Source organism: Neolamprologus brichardi, chromosome 12, assembly GCF_056152115.1.
Source record: "Neolamprologus brichardi isolate AB-2024 chromosome 12, ASM5615211v1, whole genome shotgun sequence".
In the NCBI taxonomy this organism is placed as follows: Eukaryota; Metazoa; Chordata; class Actinopteri; order Cichliformes; family Cichlidae; genus Neolamprologus; species Neolamprologus brichardi.
The window spans coordinates 4,762,981-4,785,587 of NC_142115.1; the positions used below are offsets into that span (position 1 = coordinate 4,762,981).

At 41.2% G+C, this 22,607-nt stretch overlaps 1 protein-coding gene across 5 annotated transcripts in view; it reads left to right on the forward strand.

The window, feature by feature from the left end:
• Positions 1-22,607, forward strand: part of arvcfb (ARVCF delta catenin family member b) — a 297,352-nt gene that overhangs the window by 181,008 nt on the left and 93,737 nt on the right. For 2 of the 5 annotated variants that reach the window (XM_087848925.1, XM_087848928.1), the window contains exons 6-8: positions 5,313-5,471; positions 6,207-6,227; positions 13,873-14,513. In XM_087848925.1, the coding sequence (XP_087705051.1) occupies positions 5,313-5,471; positions 6,207-6,227; positions 13,873-14,513 (821 nt within the window). Of the gene's footprint in view, positions 1-5,312; positions 5,472-6,206; positions 6,228-11,475; positions 11,620-13,872; positions 14,514-22,607 lie in introns of all 5 variants that reach the window. The other 3 variants (XM_087848926.1, XM_087848927.1, XM_087848924.1) reach the window with 2 other exon arrangements.

Consider the following 22,607-nt stretch of genomic DNA (forward strand, 5'->3'; position numbering starts at 1 on the left):
CAAGACTGATACAAGAAGGCTGTAGCTTAGGCGGTAGAGCAGGTCATCTACTGATCAGAAGGTTGGTGGTTCGATTCCTGGCTTCCCCTAGTCTGCATGCCAAATATCCTTGGGCAAGATATTAACCCCAAAATTGCATCCATCGGAGTATGAATGTGTGTGAATGTTACTTAGAAAGCACTTAGAACAATGTGCTTGTGCGAATGGGTGTGAATGGGTGAATGCACAAGTTGTGTAAAGCGCTTTGAGTGCTCAGAAGTGTAGAAAAGCGTCAGTCCATTTACCATTTATGTTGACAGTCCCATTACATATAACAGAGCAACAACAAAGGAGGATTAAAGGCCAAAAATTAAGGGCCATTCGTGAATAAACAACTTATGGAAAAGTTACGGAGTAGAGACACAAGTAACTGTTTATCAGGACAATTTAGAATCAGAAATGCCGCTCTCCAAATCACTAGGTCACACTTGGGAAGACATTTTGATAATAAATGTGGTTTAATCCAAGTATAATATGGAGCAACTTGAGAGTAGGGAAGCACACACGCAGAACCAGAGAGGATCTCTGTGCTCCCAGGAGGGGCCCTTCATTTGGAGGATTCCCTTCCCTGTTCAGAACTTCACTTTTGGAGTTTATACTATACATGTTTGCTTAGGGGAATATGACATAATTCCAGGAATATAATATAGTCAAATTAAATGTTAAAGCCCCGCGAAGCCCAATCAAAAGGAAAAAAATTGCAACCAAGATGAAAATGGAAAATCAAGTCATAATATTCTGGTAAGGGATGCGTATAAATAATATGGAACATGAAACAGTTTAACAACTGGTTTTTAGACATACATATTACTCATCTTACAAACAAAGACATGCAAGAGGTGTCGCAATATTAATCTCTAATAAAAAAACCCTTTCAACTAATTAGACAAATAGCAGAGAAAGAGGGGCTATATATCCTAGTAACTGGACTCATTGACCATAAGCCATGTTTACAGACCACTAGGTAATGACCAAATGCTAATTAAGAAAATATTTAACATGATTACTGAAGAGACCAGAGGTACCCTTATGTATGGCAGAGACTGGAACAAACAGCTGCAGCCCTCTCTTGACTCTACTAATACAACTAAAAGAATGAATCTGGATGGAATGAAGAAGAATGAAGGAAATTAAAGGAAGGTATACATAGATGGACTTTGTTATGCAAGTCAAGTGGTAGTAGAGTTGACATAAACAACTCGGTCGGTCCTGGTTGAAATACCAATGAAACGATTTAATATGTGGAGCAGAATGCTCTCAGGATTCATGTGGAAGCCCAGAGTGAGATGCACAACACTACAGCTTTCTGCAAAGTCATTTTAAAGCTGCAGAATTGAGATATTTAATCTACTGGTGCAACCCTTCCTACAAAGCAAAATAGTAAGGTGGACATGACTCAAATAGATTTACCATTTCAAACAATAATCGGAGACAGAAAATCACATTTAGAACAGAAAGAAAACCTAAACTGTGGGACAAGAACATCCCTAAATATCTGGTTTGAAGAATATGAAAAACTAAAATGAGGAAATCAGATGAAACAGCTACGGTGGGTAGCATATGATAAAGAATTTGCTTCAGCCCAGCAAGATAATCGCTTTAAACGATGGTCAGCCAGAGGTGTTTGGACATCAGATGCAGGGGAAATGCAGTTTTGAAAGACTTGGGGGCAAACATGATTGGAAAAGCAAGACTACTTCCAATATTGGGGGTTAGATCCTATTTTAACAGTAACATGAAACCTAGGGATGAAAGTAATACTGGCCTAATCATCCTACTAACTGATGCGTACAAATGTAAGATTACACAACTGAATATATCTAGTTCAGGTCACGGGGGGGAGTTTACATGGAAAAATATGATTCGATTTTTCTTACTACTCAGAAACTAAAATGAAAGCAGAAGGTCCAATGTAAACGTGGACGTTGTTGGAGACAGTGTGGAGAACTGGTAGCTGATCACTTTCACATCTTCTGGGGTTGCCCGGCTATTCAACCATATTGGAGTGAAATTGTAGAAGTAATTACTAGGGGTGCAACGATACACAAAATTCACGGTTCGGTTCGGTTCGATACTTTGGTGTCACGGTTCGATATTTTTTCGAACCGTGACACCAAAGGAACCGTAACATAAAAAAATGTTCATGCCTTTTTAATTTGTCATTTATTAAAATTATAAATATATATTTTAACTCAAAAGTACAGTTTTTAAATTTAATGTTGCTGAAACAACAAAGGGATAAAATAATAAATATATCTGATTGAGGAATCACTCATCTTTGGAAAAGAGAGTTTATTACAGAGAAATGGCTCTTTCCAAAATAAAAGCTATACTATACGCTTCTTCTGGGCTATATTCTCAGCAGCATATTAAACATATCAGGTCCCCATAAGGAGAATCATGTGCTAACGGCTGTCTAAATGACTCCGGTAAAGTTTGTAGCATGCATGCTTGTTGTTTTTCTCTGCTTCCACTTGTCTTTGCACTATGATGATGTCGGAGCAAATGTGCAGTCATATTCGTTGTGTTCCCACTAGTGCTGTCAGCGTTAATCTCGTTGAAATGACGTTAACGCCACAACACAGCAAATCTCCGTTAACGAGCTACCGCGGATCGCCCCGTGCGTGGGGCTGGACGGCCAACACGTTAACGAGCTAACTGCGCTAACGCACTAGTTCCCACCAATGTAATTGAGCATTGCATGGCACATCCAACATACTGTTTTACTTTTGTCCATGACGTGCTTACATTCAGGGTCATACGTCACATGAAAACCAAAATTGTTCCAAACGCCAGATCTGAATGAGGGTGGGGGAGGTTCAATTTGCCATGTTGCAACGAGAGCTTAACTTCTGTCTTGCTAGCTTGCCCTGCACTCAGTGAATCTGCGTTCGACTACTCCGCCTAGGCTGCACTGTCGAACGCAGATCCACTGAGCGCTCAACACAGACAGCATCGTCAGAAGAAGGAAAGTTGATAAAATAAATTAAAAAATTTTGTATTGTTCGATACATATGCGTACCGAACCGAAAGCACTGTATCAAACGGTTCAATATCGATACGAGTATCGTTGCACCCCTAGTAATTACCCAGGGAGCTGGTAAGAAAGCAGTTACCAGGAAATGGCTAATGAAAGAACTCCCAGTAAGAACAGAATGGAAAGAAAAAGTACAGGAAATATATAAAATGGAGAATTCACTTTTTCTGAGTGTAGAATGGATCAGTTAAGTAAATACAGGAGGTACTGGGAAAGCTATATTGTAGTTGATATGTGGAATAAGGTATTTTGACAGAAAACCTGAAGTAGATATGTATGTGCTTGTTGTTAAACCCTTTTATTGTCAATGAATGATGTAATGATGCCTTACAAAGCTCCTTTTTTTGAACCTCAGATTTTACCTACACCACCTGTATGTCAATGACATATGGGGCGGTCACAGATCAACCTGGATGGCTTGAACTTGATTTGCTTAATGTTGAATCTGTGCATCTGTGCAATCTGTGTATTTTGTACCTTTTTGTTTGTTTGTTTTTGCTTTTCCCTGTATGGTAAAATGTATCTGACTCTTCATCTGATCCATCTACTGTTCACTGAAGCCTCATCTGAAACTCAGTTAAAGGGAAACAGGAAGTAAAGACCGAGGTACACCAAATTATATAATAACTAGACTGACAATTAGTGGCATCAGGTATTTTGTAGTGTTAAATCCAAATTTGAAATTTCTGATTCAAATCATTGTCACTATGAATTGGGGAGATCAGGAGAGAGGTTTAACAGTGGTGTCTTTTGCCATTAATAAAACATGGCAGAGGCTCTGTCATGGTTTCATGCTGTAGTTCTGTGAGTGGCTGTGGGGATCCTGTCAGAAGTGATGGAAATATGAATGTAGAAAAGTACCATCAGATTTTAAATCGTCATTGGCCTCCTCAGAGTCCAGACCTCAGCATTGCTGAAGCAGTGTGGGATTATCTTGACCGAGATCAGAGCTCGAGGTAGAAACAAGAAGCCTAGAGAAATATTCCTGAAGACTACTTAAAGAAATGATAAGAAAGCGTGTCTAAAAGAGTTCAATCTGTGTTGAAGAGCAAAGCTGGTCACTCCAAATATTGATTTTAAACCTGTCAGAACTGTATTGGCCCTTCTGGCCAACACCAGTAGGCGGTAGGTGAAGTGTCTTGCCCAAGGACACAACGACCGAGACTGTCCGAGCCAGGGCTTGAACCAGCAACCTTCCGATTACAAGGCGAACTCCCAACTCTTGAGCCACGATCGCCACATCTTTTGAAGAAAACAAAGAAAACATTTGAAGAAATTGTTTCACCCATTTTCCTAGCAAATATATAAAGAACCAAGGAATGGCTCAAGGCTTTTGCAGAGCACTGTGACAGAGAGAGTTGGGAGAGAGTTGTCAACAGTTTTTCAGTCGAATGAAGACACCTGGCCACAGTTTAAGTCACAAACTTACCTGCCACAAGCAAGACGTGTGGAATACCTCCAATCTGCTGACACGTTGTTGTTATCTTCCTCCATGCTATGTTAGGTTTTGTTCTAACAATCACTGCGCTGACTGCTGACACGTGGCATAGTAAACACAGAGCAAGACCGAACCCAATCGATTGGCCCATTGTCATCGATGTCCAGTCTAGCTTTCTGAGTCACTGTCCAACCACTATCCAATTCAATTACTGAATCAGTGCATGTCTGATGTTCTCTATCCTAAATCTGCTGCTGTTACAGTGACAATAACGTAAACATTTCAAATGCAGCTAAGTCCTTTTTTTAATTATATCCATACAATAAAGTTACATTTTCATATTTCAGTAATTTTCATGAATATTTTTTTGGAGCCCTTTTGTTTCATACCGCATCGTGTTTGGAAATCGTAAACACTTATTATTCATATCCGTGTATTTTCAAGCGGTTTTTTCTACACATTATTATTCACGCCATGCGCTTCACACTTTCCATCTACTTGATGTTCGACTGTTGCATTGCAAATTGCAGGTGGCATTATATTTAATACACTTCATTTGCAATGTTCTTATTTATGCTCGGCTTCTCTCTGCTGGATTCTAATGTCATTTGTTGCTGCTGCGGCCCAATTAAAGTTTCATCTTGTCGTATGTCTAATGGATGATTACCTGGATGCTGTTCTGTTTTTCTCCACTCTATCTTAACAACTGATTTTTATTTATTTATTTATTTTTTTTAATCTGTCGGTTATTTCAGTTCAGTTTTTCTCAGATTCTCTTTTTTACTTTTCTCTGCACAGGAGCAGAGCCCCAGTAACGCCACGTCCCTGGCCATGATGCAAGAGCCGCAGGAGGTGGTGGAGGAGACGGTCACCATTGAAGAAGACCCCGGCACCCCCACCTCCCACGTCTCAGTGGTCACCTCTGATGATGGAACCACACGGCGCACAGAAACCAAGGTAAGACTCAAAGCTGCACACACAGCATGGTCACAGTGCAAGGCAGGGGCTGATGCTGATCCTAAAAAAAAACTAGTGACGACATGATTAAATAGTCAGTTATACAGGAGGGCAAATTATTTGATACGCTGTTAAAGTTGTGCATTTCTAACATTTAAATGGAGCAAATTTCTGTTCATTTCTTTGTAAGTGACCAAACTTATAAATTCAGCAGGGGATCAAATCATTTTTGTCCCCCACAGATATATTAACTTGCTGTCAATTGTTTCTATATTACTGTGTTAATGGAGTGACTCAGTTAAAATTTGAAACTTTAAAATGTTTTTTTTTAAAAAGCTGTCCATAACACTTTTTCTGCGTACTATCACACGAGCAGGACTCTTCAAAGCAGCGGCATTGTTTTGCCACATTGATCCCAATAACCTCATAGTAGCAAAACTCCCCAAAGTCCCTTTGATCCATTTCAGTATTGCTCAAATTTTGCTTATGGATTACTGCTTGGTAGCGTATCTCCACTCCCAGACTTGCATTCTTAAGAACTATAAATCCCATAATCCTACAGCCCAAAGTGGTTTCATCTCCTTCTCATGGCTTTATTTTCTTCATTTTCTTTCTTTTATTTGTTATTGTTATTATTATTATGAGCAAATTCCCCTGATGTTCTATCAGTTTTGTGCTCCTCAAAAGCTCCTTTGTTGATTCGTCCTTTACTGTGTTCTTTTGTTTTTCTGTAAGGGTATATCAGCTAACGTGAAGGTGAGTTGACTTTTGTACCAGTATAGCTTTTCCCATCACGCCGCCATTATTTGTGTGCCCATACAGGCTATAGCAGCAGCGTGCAACGCAACTCTGCATCATCACAAGCTAAAAGCGACCTCTCACTTAAGTCACTGCTTGCTGCTTCCACCTCGGTTGATCTGTCCCTAGCAATACTCTCTTTTGCATAGTTTTTCTCTGTCTTTGTTTTATGTAGTGTCTCAGTATTCCTCGGTGGAATCATAAATGATGAGAAAGTCTATAATTTATAACTTTGATATACAGCTGCAAGCAAAAGCTTGACAATCTGTGGCCTTAGCAGTAAATATGGAGGCGAAATTAGAGTCGGACTCTTTGAATCAGTGAGTTTGGAAGGAGGATAAATCAAAGTCGGACCTTCACAATAACGTCTGAGAAAGCAAATAATGGCACAAACACATCAGATTTGTGGGTCCTGCACAAAAACAGCAACTCATTATGCGTTCTCTCTAAAGAGTTTTGACTAATGCAGTCCATTTTCCTTAATAAATAAATGTCCACGTCTAGTTTTTATCTATATTTAATTGTAGGACTTTTGTGAAAATCTAATGACGTTTTAGGTGATATTTATAAAGAAACACAGTGAAGTTAGGGCTGCACGATTTTGCATAAAATGAGAATCACGATGTTTTCGCTTAGAATTGAGATCACGATTCTCTCACGATTTTCTTTCCCAGTATAAATATTTATTGCACTTATTAACTGCACATCAACTTCGTAACAGTTGAGACTGAACATAAAAACAATAAATAAACATAAAAACAACAAATGTCTCACGTTTTGTCGTTGCAGCAAAATGTTGTACTGCTTGAAATTGCGTCTCCACCGTTGCTCGACACTGCGTGTATAGAGCAGGTAGTGCAACAATAGAAAAATAGTTGCGGGACGGCACTGTGTAGCGTTTGTCTAGGGTGTTGATCATTTTCCTAAATCCCTCGTTTTGCACAGTGTTGATGGAGCCATATCTTTGGTCAGGTGATAAGTGATAGCCTCCGTAATTTCTTTGTGCCTGCGGGAGTTCAACGGGTATAGGGAAGCGCTGTATAAGGTTCCCGTTATTGATGTTTGGGTGGTTGACCGGACGGATTTTCTCCTGTCACTTTCTCGTCATCCCTGACGTGTTCTCCGTTGTTTTTTCCCTGCCAATTTTAGCATCACACGGCGCAGCTTCTGTATCACGTGGTATAAGGCTCCGCCCTTGTCATTTGTTGAGCAAGAAGAGTGAGCGCTTGTTTTCATGCAGATTACGTCCCGGATCAAAATGCGGTACAATCGTCGTTTTTTTTTTTTTTCTTCTTTTAAATCGTTGTCATTTGGAAATGAGATCGCACATAAGTATGAATTGAGATCACGATTTTCTAACGATTAATCGTGCAGCCCTAAGTGAAGTGTTCACAAACATGTTCCTGAAACTGTACGCTTTAAATCATAAAGTTGGGGAATTTTAATATCAGTGAAATTGTTTTAGGTTTCTTGAAATCAAAGTAAATTTGGTGTTTGTTTAACATGTAAACCAGGACAAAATCATTTGCTACCTTGCTGAAGATCTCAGAGCTGTGAAACCTTTTCAGGCGGTATCATTAATCTGCTAAAGCCTGAATTCATTGTTGTATTGGATTTGACCAAACAGCATCATCAGAATAATGCTGGGATTGAAAATTCAGTGTTTGCTTCTACATTTTAAGGCGTTCAGAGATAGGGTTGCATTGCAAGATCTTTGAGGGGGGATTCAGATATACGCCTTTGTGGCTACAGTCAGCTGCTGTAGCTGGAGGCTTCCAGAGCGGTGGTGAGGAGCTGTGTGGAGCTCTTACTCCTGTGACTGTGAAACTGTAATTAAAAAGCCTGGTCTAATCCCTCATCAGGGAGGACCCGTTGCCCTCCAGCCTGTTTACTGCTAGGGAATTGGCCACACAAACTCTCTCGCACGCTTTTATGCATTACAGCGCAAGACTTGTTAGGAGTAACACACAAAACGCACGCAGTAAAACATCACACTAATCAAGGGCTTTGCTGCCGAGGACGGGGAAAGAACCAGGCTAGTTTTAAGGGCCTGCCACCCTGCTGAGAGGTGGGGTTGCCTGTTTTCTGGAAGTCACTTTAAGCAGATTGCTCAGGGTGAACTTGTGGAAGGTTGTAGGTCTGTGGTGGTAAACAGATCCAGACCCAGTTGAGAATTTACAAAGAGAATTTTGTCCTGCTCGCTTTCCTCGTCTGTCTTTTTCCTCAACTCCTCTCCTGTCTTTGACTCCCTTTTCTGAAGTGTTCCTTTACCCTCTTTCCATTTCTCCCAGCAAGTCAGTCGTATTTATGTGCATACGTGCTCTTTTAACCCAAAGGTTTGCCATGCTTCCTAATGCTAACACACTCCTTTCCCTTTATGGTTATCCCCCACCTGACTGTTTGAAGTTGAAGCACTGGAGCTTCTCCTACATTGCTGATTTGCAGGCAAAAAAAGGAAAAAAGTTTGTTTAGTTGTAAATATTTTTCTTTTAATTCAGTGTTCGGGAAAATTACTTGGTAGAATAATAGGAAAGGAAGAGAAAAGTGGGGGTTTTTCCCCCCTGATTGTCCGTTGGGGAAAAAATAAAAACGGATGGGACTTGTGTTGTAGAACTGTGTGGTTGTGGTAAATTTCAGGTGACAAATGGAGTTAATCTTGGGAATTTCTCATTTAAGGCTGCAAAACAGCACTGAATAACCTTTCATTGGCAGATTAACTGCTGGTTCTGTTTATGCGCTCAATCAGGTCAACTCAAAAGTGAACTGGCCCGGACCCTGAACGTGCGCATGAGTTAGAACACATATACATGCTCAATTAGATCCACACGCTACCTCCTGCCCTACAATGCCATGCTTTTTTTCCCTTTTTTCCTTGGCTGCCTTCCAGCCCTCTTTTCCTGCTGGCAGACACTCTGAATAAAACACCGGTCATTTCAGTGCTAAAGTGCAGTTGGACCAATAAAAGCAGCCTTCTTTCTCATTGGTCTGGATGTGAGCTAGTGTGTGTGTGGATGCAGACCACCAAACCAAGAGCATTTTCATTGCCCATCATGCACTGGCAAGTCAAACTGAAGCAGCAACTGGTTATTATCTTCCGGAGGGGAAAAAAAGGCCTAATGGTGATTTATTCATGTATGGCTGTTATTAAAAAAAGAAGACAGACTGCACACTCATCAAGCTAGACAGTTACTAGAGCAGAGTAAGAACGCTTTTCTCTCAAGATGCAGACAACTGCTGTAGCCATGTGACATGGTTTATAAGTATGGCCGAGCCCGACACATAATTAGCTTTGAAATCTGACAAGAGTCTTAATTTTCTTTATCCCCCTAAAAGTTGATGATACACTGCAACAGTGGTGTCGGATATATTGTGAACCCCTTTTTAAAACTGGCTTCAGTGGAATGATTGCTAACGAAGCAGCTAATCAAAGGAAAATTGCCACCTTGGGACGTTCTTGAAATCGACACAGTTGTCAATAGCTCCGCGTCTGACACCCACAGGAAAAATGATTTGACTGGTGCTTCGGATACAATGTAGTCAAAATTTCTGACTGGGTTTCTCGAGTCTTTGTCTATTCTCACTGCAGGAGGCTAATGAGAGATAGCAGGCTAAATCTGCGTGGGGCTGCAGAAGTTGAAGCTTCCTGACAAACGCTGGATTCAGAGGAATAATTAACAATCGAGACAAAACTGAATCATAATGTCTGAGTCACGATTTGAACAGGCCTAGTGTTAAAGCGACCATAAAATGCATGGAAAAGCAGCATGTAGCCACTGTGACGTCATCAATCGTTTAGGGAAGTTCCCTGGTGCTGAGCAATTTAACGATTGCCACCTCGGTATTTTGAAACCAGAGACAAGCGAGAAACCGATCTGGCTGAGAAGCTGAGGGACACCACACTCTCGTATGCTCTAAAAGCCTGTTTTATCCTTCTTGGCTCTAACTGGGACCATAGCTTACAGAATGAACATGATGTTGTGTTTATGAAGACTTGAAACTAGCCATTAAGGCCATAACCTCAAATAAATCAAGTGAGAGGTTCCCCGCCCCCCCCCCATAGGCTTCTACATCTGGACTTCTTTTTTTAAAACTGCTTTCAATAAGTTAGAGAGGTACGTTTAACCTGAAGTTTCAGTGTCACGAAAAGGTAACCTATGCTTAACACATTATGTTTGAATTCTGCTATAAGTGCCATATATGGAACCATGACGCACTTAAGATGAGGTTTTATATATATATACATATATCTGTTTTCTGTGTATTATTGTAGGGTCTTTACCTATATAAGTATCCTATTAGATTCCTGATCTGATTCCTGATCTGGCACCTCCACCACTCCTTTCCCCCTCCACATTTCTACCTCGTCCTTTTCCTGCTCATCTCAAGCCTCATGCACTAAACTGAAATCAGAGCTCTAACACACTAAAATAGGCATAAACATGCCTTTTCATTCTCAATTTTGTCCCAGTTACTGTCAGCAGATTAGAATTGCTACCCTCCCATCTTCGACAGTTACGAAGAGCCAGCTAAACAACAACAAGAACAGCTGGTTATAAGCTAACATTATGCTAATGTTTGACTCCAGCAATGTTAGCTCCACCTCAAAGAAAGCTTCAGTCACTCAGGCCAACAGAAAAGTTGAAATCCTTAAAAATGTTGGTGTCGCTGTCATCCATCAGAAGTGAGCTTCATTGGCTCATCGACCTGCATCAGCCTCCTCCAGACTGAATAGCTGTGGATGCTCCACACCTGACATTATAACATAAACAGTCATCTGACGGATTTCTTGCTAGGTGTTGATGTTATTAACATATAGTGTGTACAAAAAAATTTTTGATCCAAAAACTAGAAACACTCTGACCGGCCAGCTGTGGCCATTTAGGGTTTCAAACAGTTAAAAGAAAGAATATCACAGTCTCATGACGGAAAACACATAGTAGCTAAATATCTGAATTACTCCTTCACAAATATTTGACCCCTTCTTTAAGGTCCCACTGGCTCTGGAGGAGACTTCTCTTATACATCTGTGCTTTAGTGGTGACTCCAGCTCATTAAAATAGCAGTGTATCTGTTTATTAGATCATTTTATTCCTAAGCTGTTTCTCTTTTGCACACCGTTGCTTGTTACACTCAGCCTATGTGAATCAGAACTGTATGGATCAGTGTGTAATGAAACACATTTTCCCACGAATCCCTTCAACTTCAGGTCACCAAAGTGGTGAAAACCATCACCCGTCGCACCTACCATCCATCGTTGGTATCTGACAACTTGTTAGTGGAGTCCAGGCCTGCCACACGCACCCCCACCCCGGTCACCAACTCGACCCCCACCCTATCCGAGACAGACCCAGTAAAGGACGCCGAACCTGTGTGATTTGTGTTGTTTCTTGCCTCCCCCTGCCTGCCTGAATTTCCCCAAGATATAATAACAGTTTGAATTTTCCTCGTTCTCTTTAAGAGAAGATGAAAACTAATCTAAGGTTTTGCAATCACAAGCTGCTCAAAAATCTGATCACTCCCTCAGTTTTGCCTCACTAACCCATGGCCGCCTTGTCAATTTAAGCGCCCGATATAGTGAATGCCACAGAGGTTGTGAAATGTCTTGCAGCGCTGTAAAGTGGACAGTTTGTCTTTTTTAACAGTTTGGTAAACAGTCTAGGACTGTGTCTTAACTGCCTGTGGGTTTTTTGTTTGCTTTGTTTTTTTGTTAAACATATTTCAGTACTGCTGTGACTTTCCAAGCATGTACAAACACAGAAATCTTGAGTATTGCTACATATTCATATATATATTTGCAACCAATTTAACAATTCTCTTTTAGGGCTGTTTACACCACTTGAGCATATTTCAGAGGCTCTTCTGAAACCCCGGTCCCTCGTCTACCCGCGCGTGACGGTTTAACGCCTTGTGAACTTGAGCGCACATCAAAGAGCGTTTGAAACCTATCCGATAGCTCCCTTTGCAGCCCTTGCAAATCGCCTAAAAAGCTGTGTTAGTACAAGGCAGCCGGGCGTGTCGAGGCTGGGAAGCTGTAGCACTCGACGTACCCTCGTCTCAGTTTCTGTCGGAATAAAATAGCACCAAATATTAACCAAATGTGATTAAAAAAATACTAGAAATGATAAAGAAACATATATATCTGAGGGAATATTAAGAAAAAGGAATGTATATATTAAAAAATGTAATCAAATGGCATTTATTGTGCACATGTAGCCACCTCATGCACGGTATGACATTCAGCCTCTAGCTTTTGTTGGGTCACCGAAGCCCAGCAAGTAGCACGAGAGCAGTCTAGACTTGAGGTCCTGCTATGACCTGCCACAGTGAACAAGATGAAAGCAAGCTCATTATTGTGATTCTAAGGTCATGCGCATCCTTTAGCTGATGTAACTCAAGCAAATGAGCTCTTTGGGTTTTTTGTTATTATGCCACTCCACCTCAGCTTTGTGCAGTTCGAAACAAATGCAAACTATTCAGTAATTACTGCGCTTGAAACATGGAAATGAACCTTGACGTTCCCGAAATAGGCGGTCTTATGTAGCTCACAGTGAGAGTGCAACCAAGAAACAAGGCCAGTGAAAATTTCTATTTGTTTCAAGCAAGTTAATGAGGATGGCGTGTTTAACAACTGATATGTGGTTTATGCGTTTGCTCCTGGCGCCGTCCTTTGTGGTGCGGTTTAATGCTTCATTGTGGCTCCATGATATTATTACGTGCCTCTGCTCCTGATTAAAATCGGAATCATGGCATTGATGGGAAAATAAAGGCGGCGTTTTCAGATTAACAGGGCCGGTGCTGAAAATGAAGCCCATCGGAATCAGGAATGAGCAGGATCTTTTTTTTTTTGTCTTTTTCCTTAGATTTTAAGTTTTTAAGGGAACAAAACTCTCTGCAACACAACGTGAACTACATCAGACCTGCGCCCCTTGCAGATGACGGTTAATTTTCCTCAGCTTCATTAATTTTAAAGATGAATTTATAGCCACGGACAAAATAGCCAATTATCAGCTACAGCGAAATTCAGTGGGCAGCAAATTGCTTTCTATATGGGCAGAGAGCCCAAGGAGGGAGTCGCTGTCTGTCATTCTCCAGCCAGAAAACCACAGAGACAGCAGAGGAAGCAGAGTTATTTAGCTCAAGGATGATGCGAATTTGAGAAATGCGTGCACGCAGGTCTGGCTTTAACAGTCCCTCAGCTGTGGACTGTGATGCTACATTGCTCATCTGGAGCCATTCGGGACTCAAGGTCCAGTGGAGCTATACAACTTCCATCAGGCTCAGTTGCAGCACTATTCAGCCTGAATTTGCACTTCCTGTGTGCACACAGCATCTGGGGTTTAAATTTGGAGTTTGTCTTAAAGCAGATCGTTTTTTCTAACCATCAACGTGTTACACAGGCTGAAAATTGAATATTGGTCAGTTAGTACTCTGCCTCTTGGGCATAAGGGTTTAAAGATTGAGTTAAACCTTAACATTTCCAAGTGCTCACATTTATTATGTGTGTTGTCAGCTTAAAACTGACCACTGTATTTAAACCTAAGCGTAGGTTTGGTGTAACATTGTTCTACGCTGTCTGACGGTGTGTATCTGTTTCCCCGTGCAGGTGACTAAGATGGTGAAGACGGTGACCACTCGGACAGTCCGTCAGGTGCCCCTCGGCCCCGATGGCTTGCCGCTGCCTGAAGGCACGTCCCCGCTGGGCAGCTACACCGACTCCATTGACCGGCGATACCTGAAGAATGGAAGCGACCGCTTCATAACGCCTCAAGCGACCTCAACCCTGACGCGCTCCTACAACAACTCCTACAACGATTCATACGGAGAGACACCGGAGAGCCAGTACATTCGCCATTACGGTCTTCACGACGGCTACACCGATTTGACGGATAACTACGGCAGTCTTTCTCGCGGCGTCAACTACCGGCCGCCGCGGTACCCGTACATGCCTAATAGCTACCGGCCGGAGAATAGCTACACCCTGCCTATCAGAAAGGATGATTATGGCCATGTGGCGCAGCCCCAGGTGCCTATGGGCAGCAGCACTGTGGATCTGAACCGCTCACAACCAGAACGCTTCCAGCCTGAGCCGTATGGTCTGGAGGATGATCGCCGCAGCTTGGGCCCCGAAGAAGAAGAGCCATATGAGCTGGAGCCTGATTACTCCACTGCCAACCGACGCACCCTGCCAGGGGCCAACCGTGGGCGCACCCACCGGGAACCGCTGCGTGATGGGCCCCGAGTCAGGTGAGGGTTGCTTTTACAAAGGAGTCCTTGGCTAATATTTGACATAGTGAGATTGTAATATACAGCCATTTATACTGCTACTACTGCTTATGGGGATTAATAATTTGGTAAAGGTGTGCAAGTTCTTACTTTTTTGCACTAGAGTTCTGTTTTGGAGTATTTTATGCTTAAGATACTTTGTGTTAACACAAGTGAACTCTGCAATGAGAGAGAAGAGTATTTGTCTCGTTTTCACCATATAAAAAGACTACATCATAGTAAACAGGTGTCTCTTGTCTGTGAGCAACTTGTTTGAGAAAGGAAGCAAAGAATAAGTTGGTTTTGATTGCCGTTTTCCTCCAAGTAGATAGTGAACATGTTTTTCTGTCAGGGGTAAAGAGGTGGGAATGAGAGACGTGATGAGGGAGTCGGAGAGGACAGCGGGCTTTTGTCAGCTATCTTTCAAAGCCTTTCCTTTTTTTCAGGATCCTTTGTAGAGAGAGGCATAAAACTTGGCTCCGCTGGGCAGAAAAAAGCTTGTCAGCCTCTAACAATAAGATCCCAAAATGGACCCTTGTCTCCTAATAGTTTCCAATCAGTTTGTTGCCGCCCAAAGGAGAACCTGAGAAAAATGTCCACTCTCAAGTAAATCGAAGAGAGGGTTTGAAGTCGACTTGGTGTGTCTTAAAGACTTCTTTTCAATCAGCGATCTGTAGCAGATGGATGTTTTCAAGTTCCTACACCTTTCCTCCACCAATCTAAGGGCTAAAATGTTTGGGGCTGAAGCCAAGTCTAAAGACAGGCTGTGGAGGTTTAAGTGCAGCAAAGAGCAAGAGAGGAAATCTGGATGTGTTTGGTTTTTGTTGTATTTAAAGAGGCTCTCCATAACTTCCAGGACATCATTGTTATTAATGACATCCACGTCCAGAAGGTTAGCTGAAGTTGAGAATTTGAAAGATAACATATTAAATTATTGGCACCATTAGAAATGCAATAGGAAGGTGTAACTCAGAATAAAGACGGAGCGGCAACGGCCCCATGCGGCTCATGTCATCGTCAACTCTTTTACACGGATGGTGACAAATATCTTTTCTTTTGATCTAAATATAAATCATAAAGCTAAATAGCTTAATTACTGCTACATATGATTGTGAGCAGTGTTTAAAACGACACAATAAGAAGAAAGAGAACGGTTTTGAACATTTTGTTACAGGTCAGGCACGTTAGCCCTCACATTAATATCAACAATAGGGGTTTTTAAGTGGAAATATAGGAATTAATATGAAAATTACTGAAACTACTTTCCCCTTACATTCAAAGGAATGAACAGCCACACAAAGCATTTGCAGCAACTGCTTGCTACCTTTTATTTTATTTGTTCTTTGAGCAGATTGTGCAAAATGTCTGGAACAATTTCCTCTCTCTGGCATTTGTTATGATCATCTTTGACCCTCAGTTAATGGTGTAGAATGATAAAGGTGCACGAGATAGGAAATAATGTCAATTCTTAAAGTGTAACCCCCTCTGGTGACCGTTAAATTGTAAGTGTAATGAGCATAACAATGTGCAAATGTTACATTTGAGTTACCTGTGTAAATTTAGCTAATACACAGAAAAATAAATGTTACTTTGTATTTGAAGTAAACATCTGTATGTCAGTTGCCATGGAGACATCATGAATCTTGTACACTAACTGAAAGATCAGTGTTTCTGCCTCAATATCAGCATGTTGAAACTAAAGTTGACCAATGATACATGCTGCATAACAAAGATATATGGCTACCTGTTTCAGTACAAAGCAACAGTTATTTATTATTGGCTAAAATCAATCACTTGTCACTCTACACATATGATTTAATAAGCAATGAGATTAGCAAGCAGGATAAAGTTTGCCATATAGTGGTAACTGAGCTATTCTATTATTATTAATAGACTAATGTGAAAATTGCCAGACCAGGCCCAGGAGTTTGGAGGAATTAGCAGTTTCTCCTTCCTAGGCTACGTCCACACGTACACGGGTATTTCTGAAAACAGAGATTTTCCGTTTTCGTTTAAAAAAATAATCCCGTCCACACCTAAAGGCAGAAATGAAGGAAAACGCTGCTAGGAACATACCAAAGCAGCAGGTGGCGCTATATTCCTAACCGTGCAGAAATGTTGGCCAATCAGAAGTCTAGAAGCCTCGGTGGGAAAAAGTAAACAAAGCTGGGGCATAGAAGCAGAACCGAGTCGTATGTGTGGAGGGACAGTAACTGTGTGTGTATATGTAAGCATTTAAACACTGCAGAGAGAACAATTAACAGTAACAGTATTGTAGAAATTCATTTCACCGAAACAATAACGTGGCGCACAGTGTGACGTCAAAAAATGCGCACACCTTTGATGCTGCGTTTTCTCCGTTTTTCTCGTCCACACGTAAATGCAAAAACGGAGTTTTCAAAAATATCCACCCTGGCCGGAGTTTTTTTCAGTGACCAAAAACGCCATTTACGTGTGGACGAAAGGTGCAAACGCATAGAAAAATCTGCGTTTTCAAAAATACCCGGGTACGTGTGGACGTAGCCTTATTCTCTATGTGAAGTTCTTGGGAGCCAGTCATTCGTTGAACAGTTTGTTAACTTGAATTTTCTAGCTAGTGTTACTCACTGAGAAAGGCACTTGTTCATAGAGTTCAGGACATGATATAGAAATCCTCATTTACATAGAAATCCTCCAGAGGCAGCTGAAGGAAACCAAAAGGGTCGTGGAAGGTCTCATTTCTCAGTAGCAATCCGTCATCCAAAGGCATGAAAAAAGCAGGATAGCACATGTTTTACAGTGATGCAGAAGTCTGCTTTCATCCAGCATCTTAATTAAACTTATGTACAGACTCACTTGTGCATTTCAGAGTACACTGATGAGGCTCCGAAGAACAGATGGCTAATCAGAATATGTGTCTTTACACACTTTTGACTTAGCTCTGACAATTACACATATAGTACCTGTCTGTGTCTCACTCACTCACTCTCTCAGACACACACACACACACACACACACACACACTTAATAATAATCCACATCTTCACAAAATGAGTCACTCCCCCATCCGCTTTGTGAGAGGCGCTTTCTTTGACAGGCAATTTGTAGCCTGCCTTACATGTGTCACAACACAGCCCTAACAGCCACATACACCCCTCAGACATGCACACTGACAGCTGCTCATGTGATTGCCCACACAAACTTGCACACACACACACACACAGATTTGTAGCAGCTCTTGGATGACTGCTGTCCAAAGAAAGCCGATCTTTCTTTCTTTCTTTGCTTAGTTTTTCCTGCACTCGTGTCAAAACAACAGCATCCAAACAGCCTTTTCCCTTCCAGTAACACTGACAGTGAGCTCACTCCCGAGTGCCCAGTCTCTCCTGAGCACTCGAAGCACAATTAATATTCTTCCGAGAAAGGACTGGCTAACCCAGCGTGCTGTAATAAATCTGGGAATTTAAGGACTTTAATAACAGCTTATCATTACGTTGCAAGCCCTCAATTATCCTCAGAAATGAAGATGTTTTGTAATAAAACCTCTTTATGCATTGGAGTCAAGCACTCATTTTGTCACCTCCGTGGAGTCCGCTGAGTGTTTGCTCATGGACAGAAATGATGATGTCTTTTTGGGCTTCTCTGGATGTGCCTCATTTGAAAGTCTTGTATTACCATAGCTATTAAGTACACATGCATACAAAAATGCAGAGACTTGCATACAGTTATTGAGCCAGAAAGGTGAACCAACCAACAGATGGATCACATCGTGAATTTCTTTACATGGCAACATCTGCATTTGCTGTTTCTCTTCTTCAACCTTCAGCTTCTCCCTTTGTCATCTGTTAACACAGTCAAACATTTTTCAGTAATCTTAGTGAACATCAGACATGAGATACCTCATGTCCTGTAAAAGAACTTGAATTTGAATCTCTGCTTTGTATCTGTGAGCCAACCCTTGAAATGAGGGATTTTTGGTGCATCTAATTGTCTGGGCACTTTTTACTTCGCCATATCTTTCTGCATCTATCTATCTATCCATCCATCCATCTATCCATCCATCTATCTATCCATCCATCCATCCATCTATCCATCCATCCATCTATCCATCCATCTATCTATCCATCTATCCATCCATCCATCTATCTATCCATCCATCCATCTATCTATCCATCCATCTATCCATCTATCTATCCATCCATCTATCTATCCATCTATCTATCCATCTATCTATCCATCCATCTATCCATCCATCCATCTATCTATCTATCTATCTATCCATCCATCTATCCATCTATCCATCTATCTATCCATTGTTACGGATTCAAATATTGGGAATGGATACAAGAGGAAAACCAAAATAACAACACTGGTCCGGCCGGGTCAAGTCAAACGATGATTTAATGAACACACGCGTGGGAGATGGACACCATACACAGACAGCATCAGATCTCAAAATGGTGGAGCCTTGATCAAACTCTTATAGCCTCTAGTGGCCCCCTCCTAATCATCAGAGCCTAAACATTCTTTCTCACACAGTGCCTAAGCTACGACCTTGGCTCCCTGTTTATCTGCTCCTGATGAAATGGGGCAGTATGCTCTGTTCTCTTCTAATCAGACAAATGAGACGATGACTTTCTGTGAACAGTATTTCTTATAACTCAGCAGTATAATGCATCATAAAACAATATCATTCATTCACAATAAATCAACAGTCTAATGTAATGCAAATCAGTTTACCAAATGTAATAATTATCACCTTCTTCTAGTTCAGGAGCATAATGCAAACTGAAACTACATAATAATTCACAATCTTTAATTAGGGGTCTAACATGGCATAAAATAATATCATAATCCCACAATTCCCCCTGATGAGCTCTTTAGACTTAAAGAGCTCACTTACACCCTGCAATCCAGTGTTGCTGGGTTCTTTTCTCCTTACTCCTGAGGCCCTTTGTCCCCCTGTTGGGTGAACCATATGTGAGATGACCTCTGTGTTTACGCAGTTCAGATGCAAGAAAAACTTTTATTACAACAACAATAGTAGGTACAGATGATACTCCCATCACTCCCCAGTTCTCCCACAGCTTTATTTCGGTGCTACCTTATACCCTCCAAACGTACTCGGACTAGAACCTCTGTCCGAGGAGCTTTTAACCTTTATTTTATTGCTGTAGGCACCAGTGTCTTCCAGTCGGTTATTCTCTGCTCTTGTTTCCTTCAACCTCAGGGGTTAGACAACCCTTCAGTCGTTGCACAGATCAGGGGATTATTCTGCCCCGATTTCAAACAATGATCTGTGTATTCTGGGATCACAGCTGTGTTCCCCAGGAAAAGGAACAGAAAGGTGTTCTCCTTATGACCAACAGCCTCTCGAACGTCGTTGGTGTGGTGTTCCTGGATTTCCGTCAACCCCTTCGTGGTTATCGCTGTGTTTATGGGATCCATCCTTTTTACGTGACTAACTGGAGCCCAAAATGCCATGACACTTGAACCCAGTTGATGTTTCAGCAGTCACCGTGTCTGTCTCTGCTGCCAAGGATCCTCGTATATCTGTGACCTCGTCTGGTGTCTGTTCCTTTCTCTGTAAGAGACAGAAAACCAAAACACCTCTCTTCCCAGCTCTAACAATCTAATGTTGCTGTCTACTGATCTTTTGGTGATTCAGAATTTGTTTAGAATATTCAGAATGTCCCAAGGACTTATCCTAATTTAGTGTATGTGTGTGTAAGCGTGTTTGCATTTAGCCTGCTGCACTCAAGGCATTTCTTACACTTTATCAGTCCGGACTATCGCCGAACGAAGCTTATGACCTTCAAAAGACCGAGTGCCAACTCATTATAAGCACATTTGCAAGATATATATAAAAATGATTAAAACCACTCATTCTAATAAAAGACATCAAAAACAAATTAGCCATTTCTAATTCTAACATGTGTCCATTCAATTAAGCTAGAAAATTAAAAAACAAGGTTAGCGAGCTCATATCTTAGAAAGTATCAGACTTTCTCCTGTCCAGTGTCGTTGCTCCAGTCTTGTTATTCTGTGTTAGGGAATGAAATCAATTTAATTGTCATGTTAGATCTGTTCAACACCTGGCTCCGCCCAGAGCCTGCGTCTTCACAATCGTCTACAAACAAAACCTGTATTATTATGAACTTCACTTCAACATGAACTTGTTGACTACTTTTGACACCTGTAGATAGAAGATTAACATGGGGTTATAACAATCACTGTAATACAAATGTTAATATGTCAATAGCTTCAATAAATGTTCAATGCAATGCTTGTTATATGATTCTGATGTAACAATAATGCTGATGCTAAAATAACAGTAAAACACACCCCTTTTTATCCCTCATTGACCACAGCAGGGGCATCTATGTTTTGATTCAGCCATGAAGCTCACATGAAGCTCACCTGATTCATCACTGAGCCCCACCGACACTGGCATCTGACAGGGTGGCGCTGCCTATTCTTCCTTTAATGTCACTATTTTCAATCTGTTAATTAGAGTGCTTAAACATGAAGTAGACTACATCCACTACAAGTCAATACAACTGTGAATGTGGCCAATTATCAATCTATTACCAATCAATAACAAAAAATAGCTTTTATTTTATGCATGCTTTTAGTCAACCACTCACCCACAGGATCTCCAATCCCAGAAAATTCCTTCTCCTCATTTAATGAGTCTGTCCTCCTTCCATGCCCTGGTAACTGGTCCATCCAGAGCTATATCATTATCAAATATACATACAACAAGCCAAACCACACTTTGGTCACACCAACCCTTTTCCGCCCTGAAGATGTCCAACGCCATCTTAGTCTGGACTGTCAAAGGTGATTTTAACGCTGATTGTTCCGACAATCCATTTATAACATTTCCTGGTCAGATTAGCCAATCTCTGCACACTGGAATAAACATATTCAACATGATCAACATTTTTCCTGCGTGTTATTTCCCCATCTTATTAATTTCAACGCTCCATCCTTATGTGATTTGTTGCATTATGTTTATCTAGAACTCCACTCTGTCTCTAAATGTTTGAAGAATTTTTCATGTTTGGGGTCAAGTTTTAAGAATTTGACCATACGTGAAATTAATGGTGTTATTGTAACATGGTAGACTAGTGTGCCTGTGTTAATTCAGCTCCATATTATTGTGTGAAGTTGCACTGGGTTGGGAGTGGTTTTTTGTGTGTGTGTCACATTTTTGGTGAGCCAATGGCTGGAATGGGGTTGGACTAATTAGAGGCAGGTGTACTTGATTGCACTGATACACTGGTCTACTTATAGCCCACACTACAAACACTGCTGTGTCATTTTGTCTCTCTGTGCATGTATGTAATGTGATAATCTGATATGTTTGGGATGGATGGGTTTTGTGCTATGAATTTTATACTGAAGGTGTCATTTTGTCTCTCTGTGCAGGCCAGGGCCTATTATATGCCACAGCCTAAAGGCAGCATAGCTGCACAGGTTGGAGTGATCACTGGCTATATGCTTGCAGGGTAGTGGGTCTCCAAGGACAACTTCTACCCCTGTTAAAGGCAACATGTGGAGTGCAACTGGCCGTGTGGCATAGCTGGCTCTGGCCTTGGGACTGTGTGTTTTTATTTGATTCATGAATGGGACACTGGACTGTTTTATCTTTTATCTCTTGATATTTTTTGTCACTAAATTATCTTTTAGAATTTTATTGACTGTCATCGTTTTGCCCACGACTGAGACGGTTGGTCAGACCTAAAATCTTTCTTTGGGTGTGTTACATTATCACCCCCATCGGGGCTTACCTTTCCCACTTCTGATGATATTCCTCCCTATTCTTTGCAAGTACCCGCTTTTGGTGGCGAGAAACTGTTGGTGTGGTCAAGTGGGCGCCGTAAAAACAAAAGCTCAGGACAGAACAGTCATCAGGCATGTACTTCATACAAAATTAGCATATATTGAATTTCATATTGATCCTCTGAGTGTAATGGTACATTTTAATTTTAATTTATCAAAGCTAAACACAATAATTTTTCTTTATTTTGCTCTTGTTCTTGTGCAGCACCACATGCCCCTGTCGGTTCTATCTTACTTTTCTAAATTATT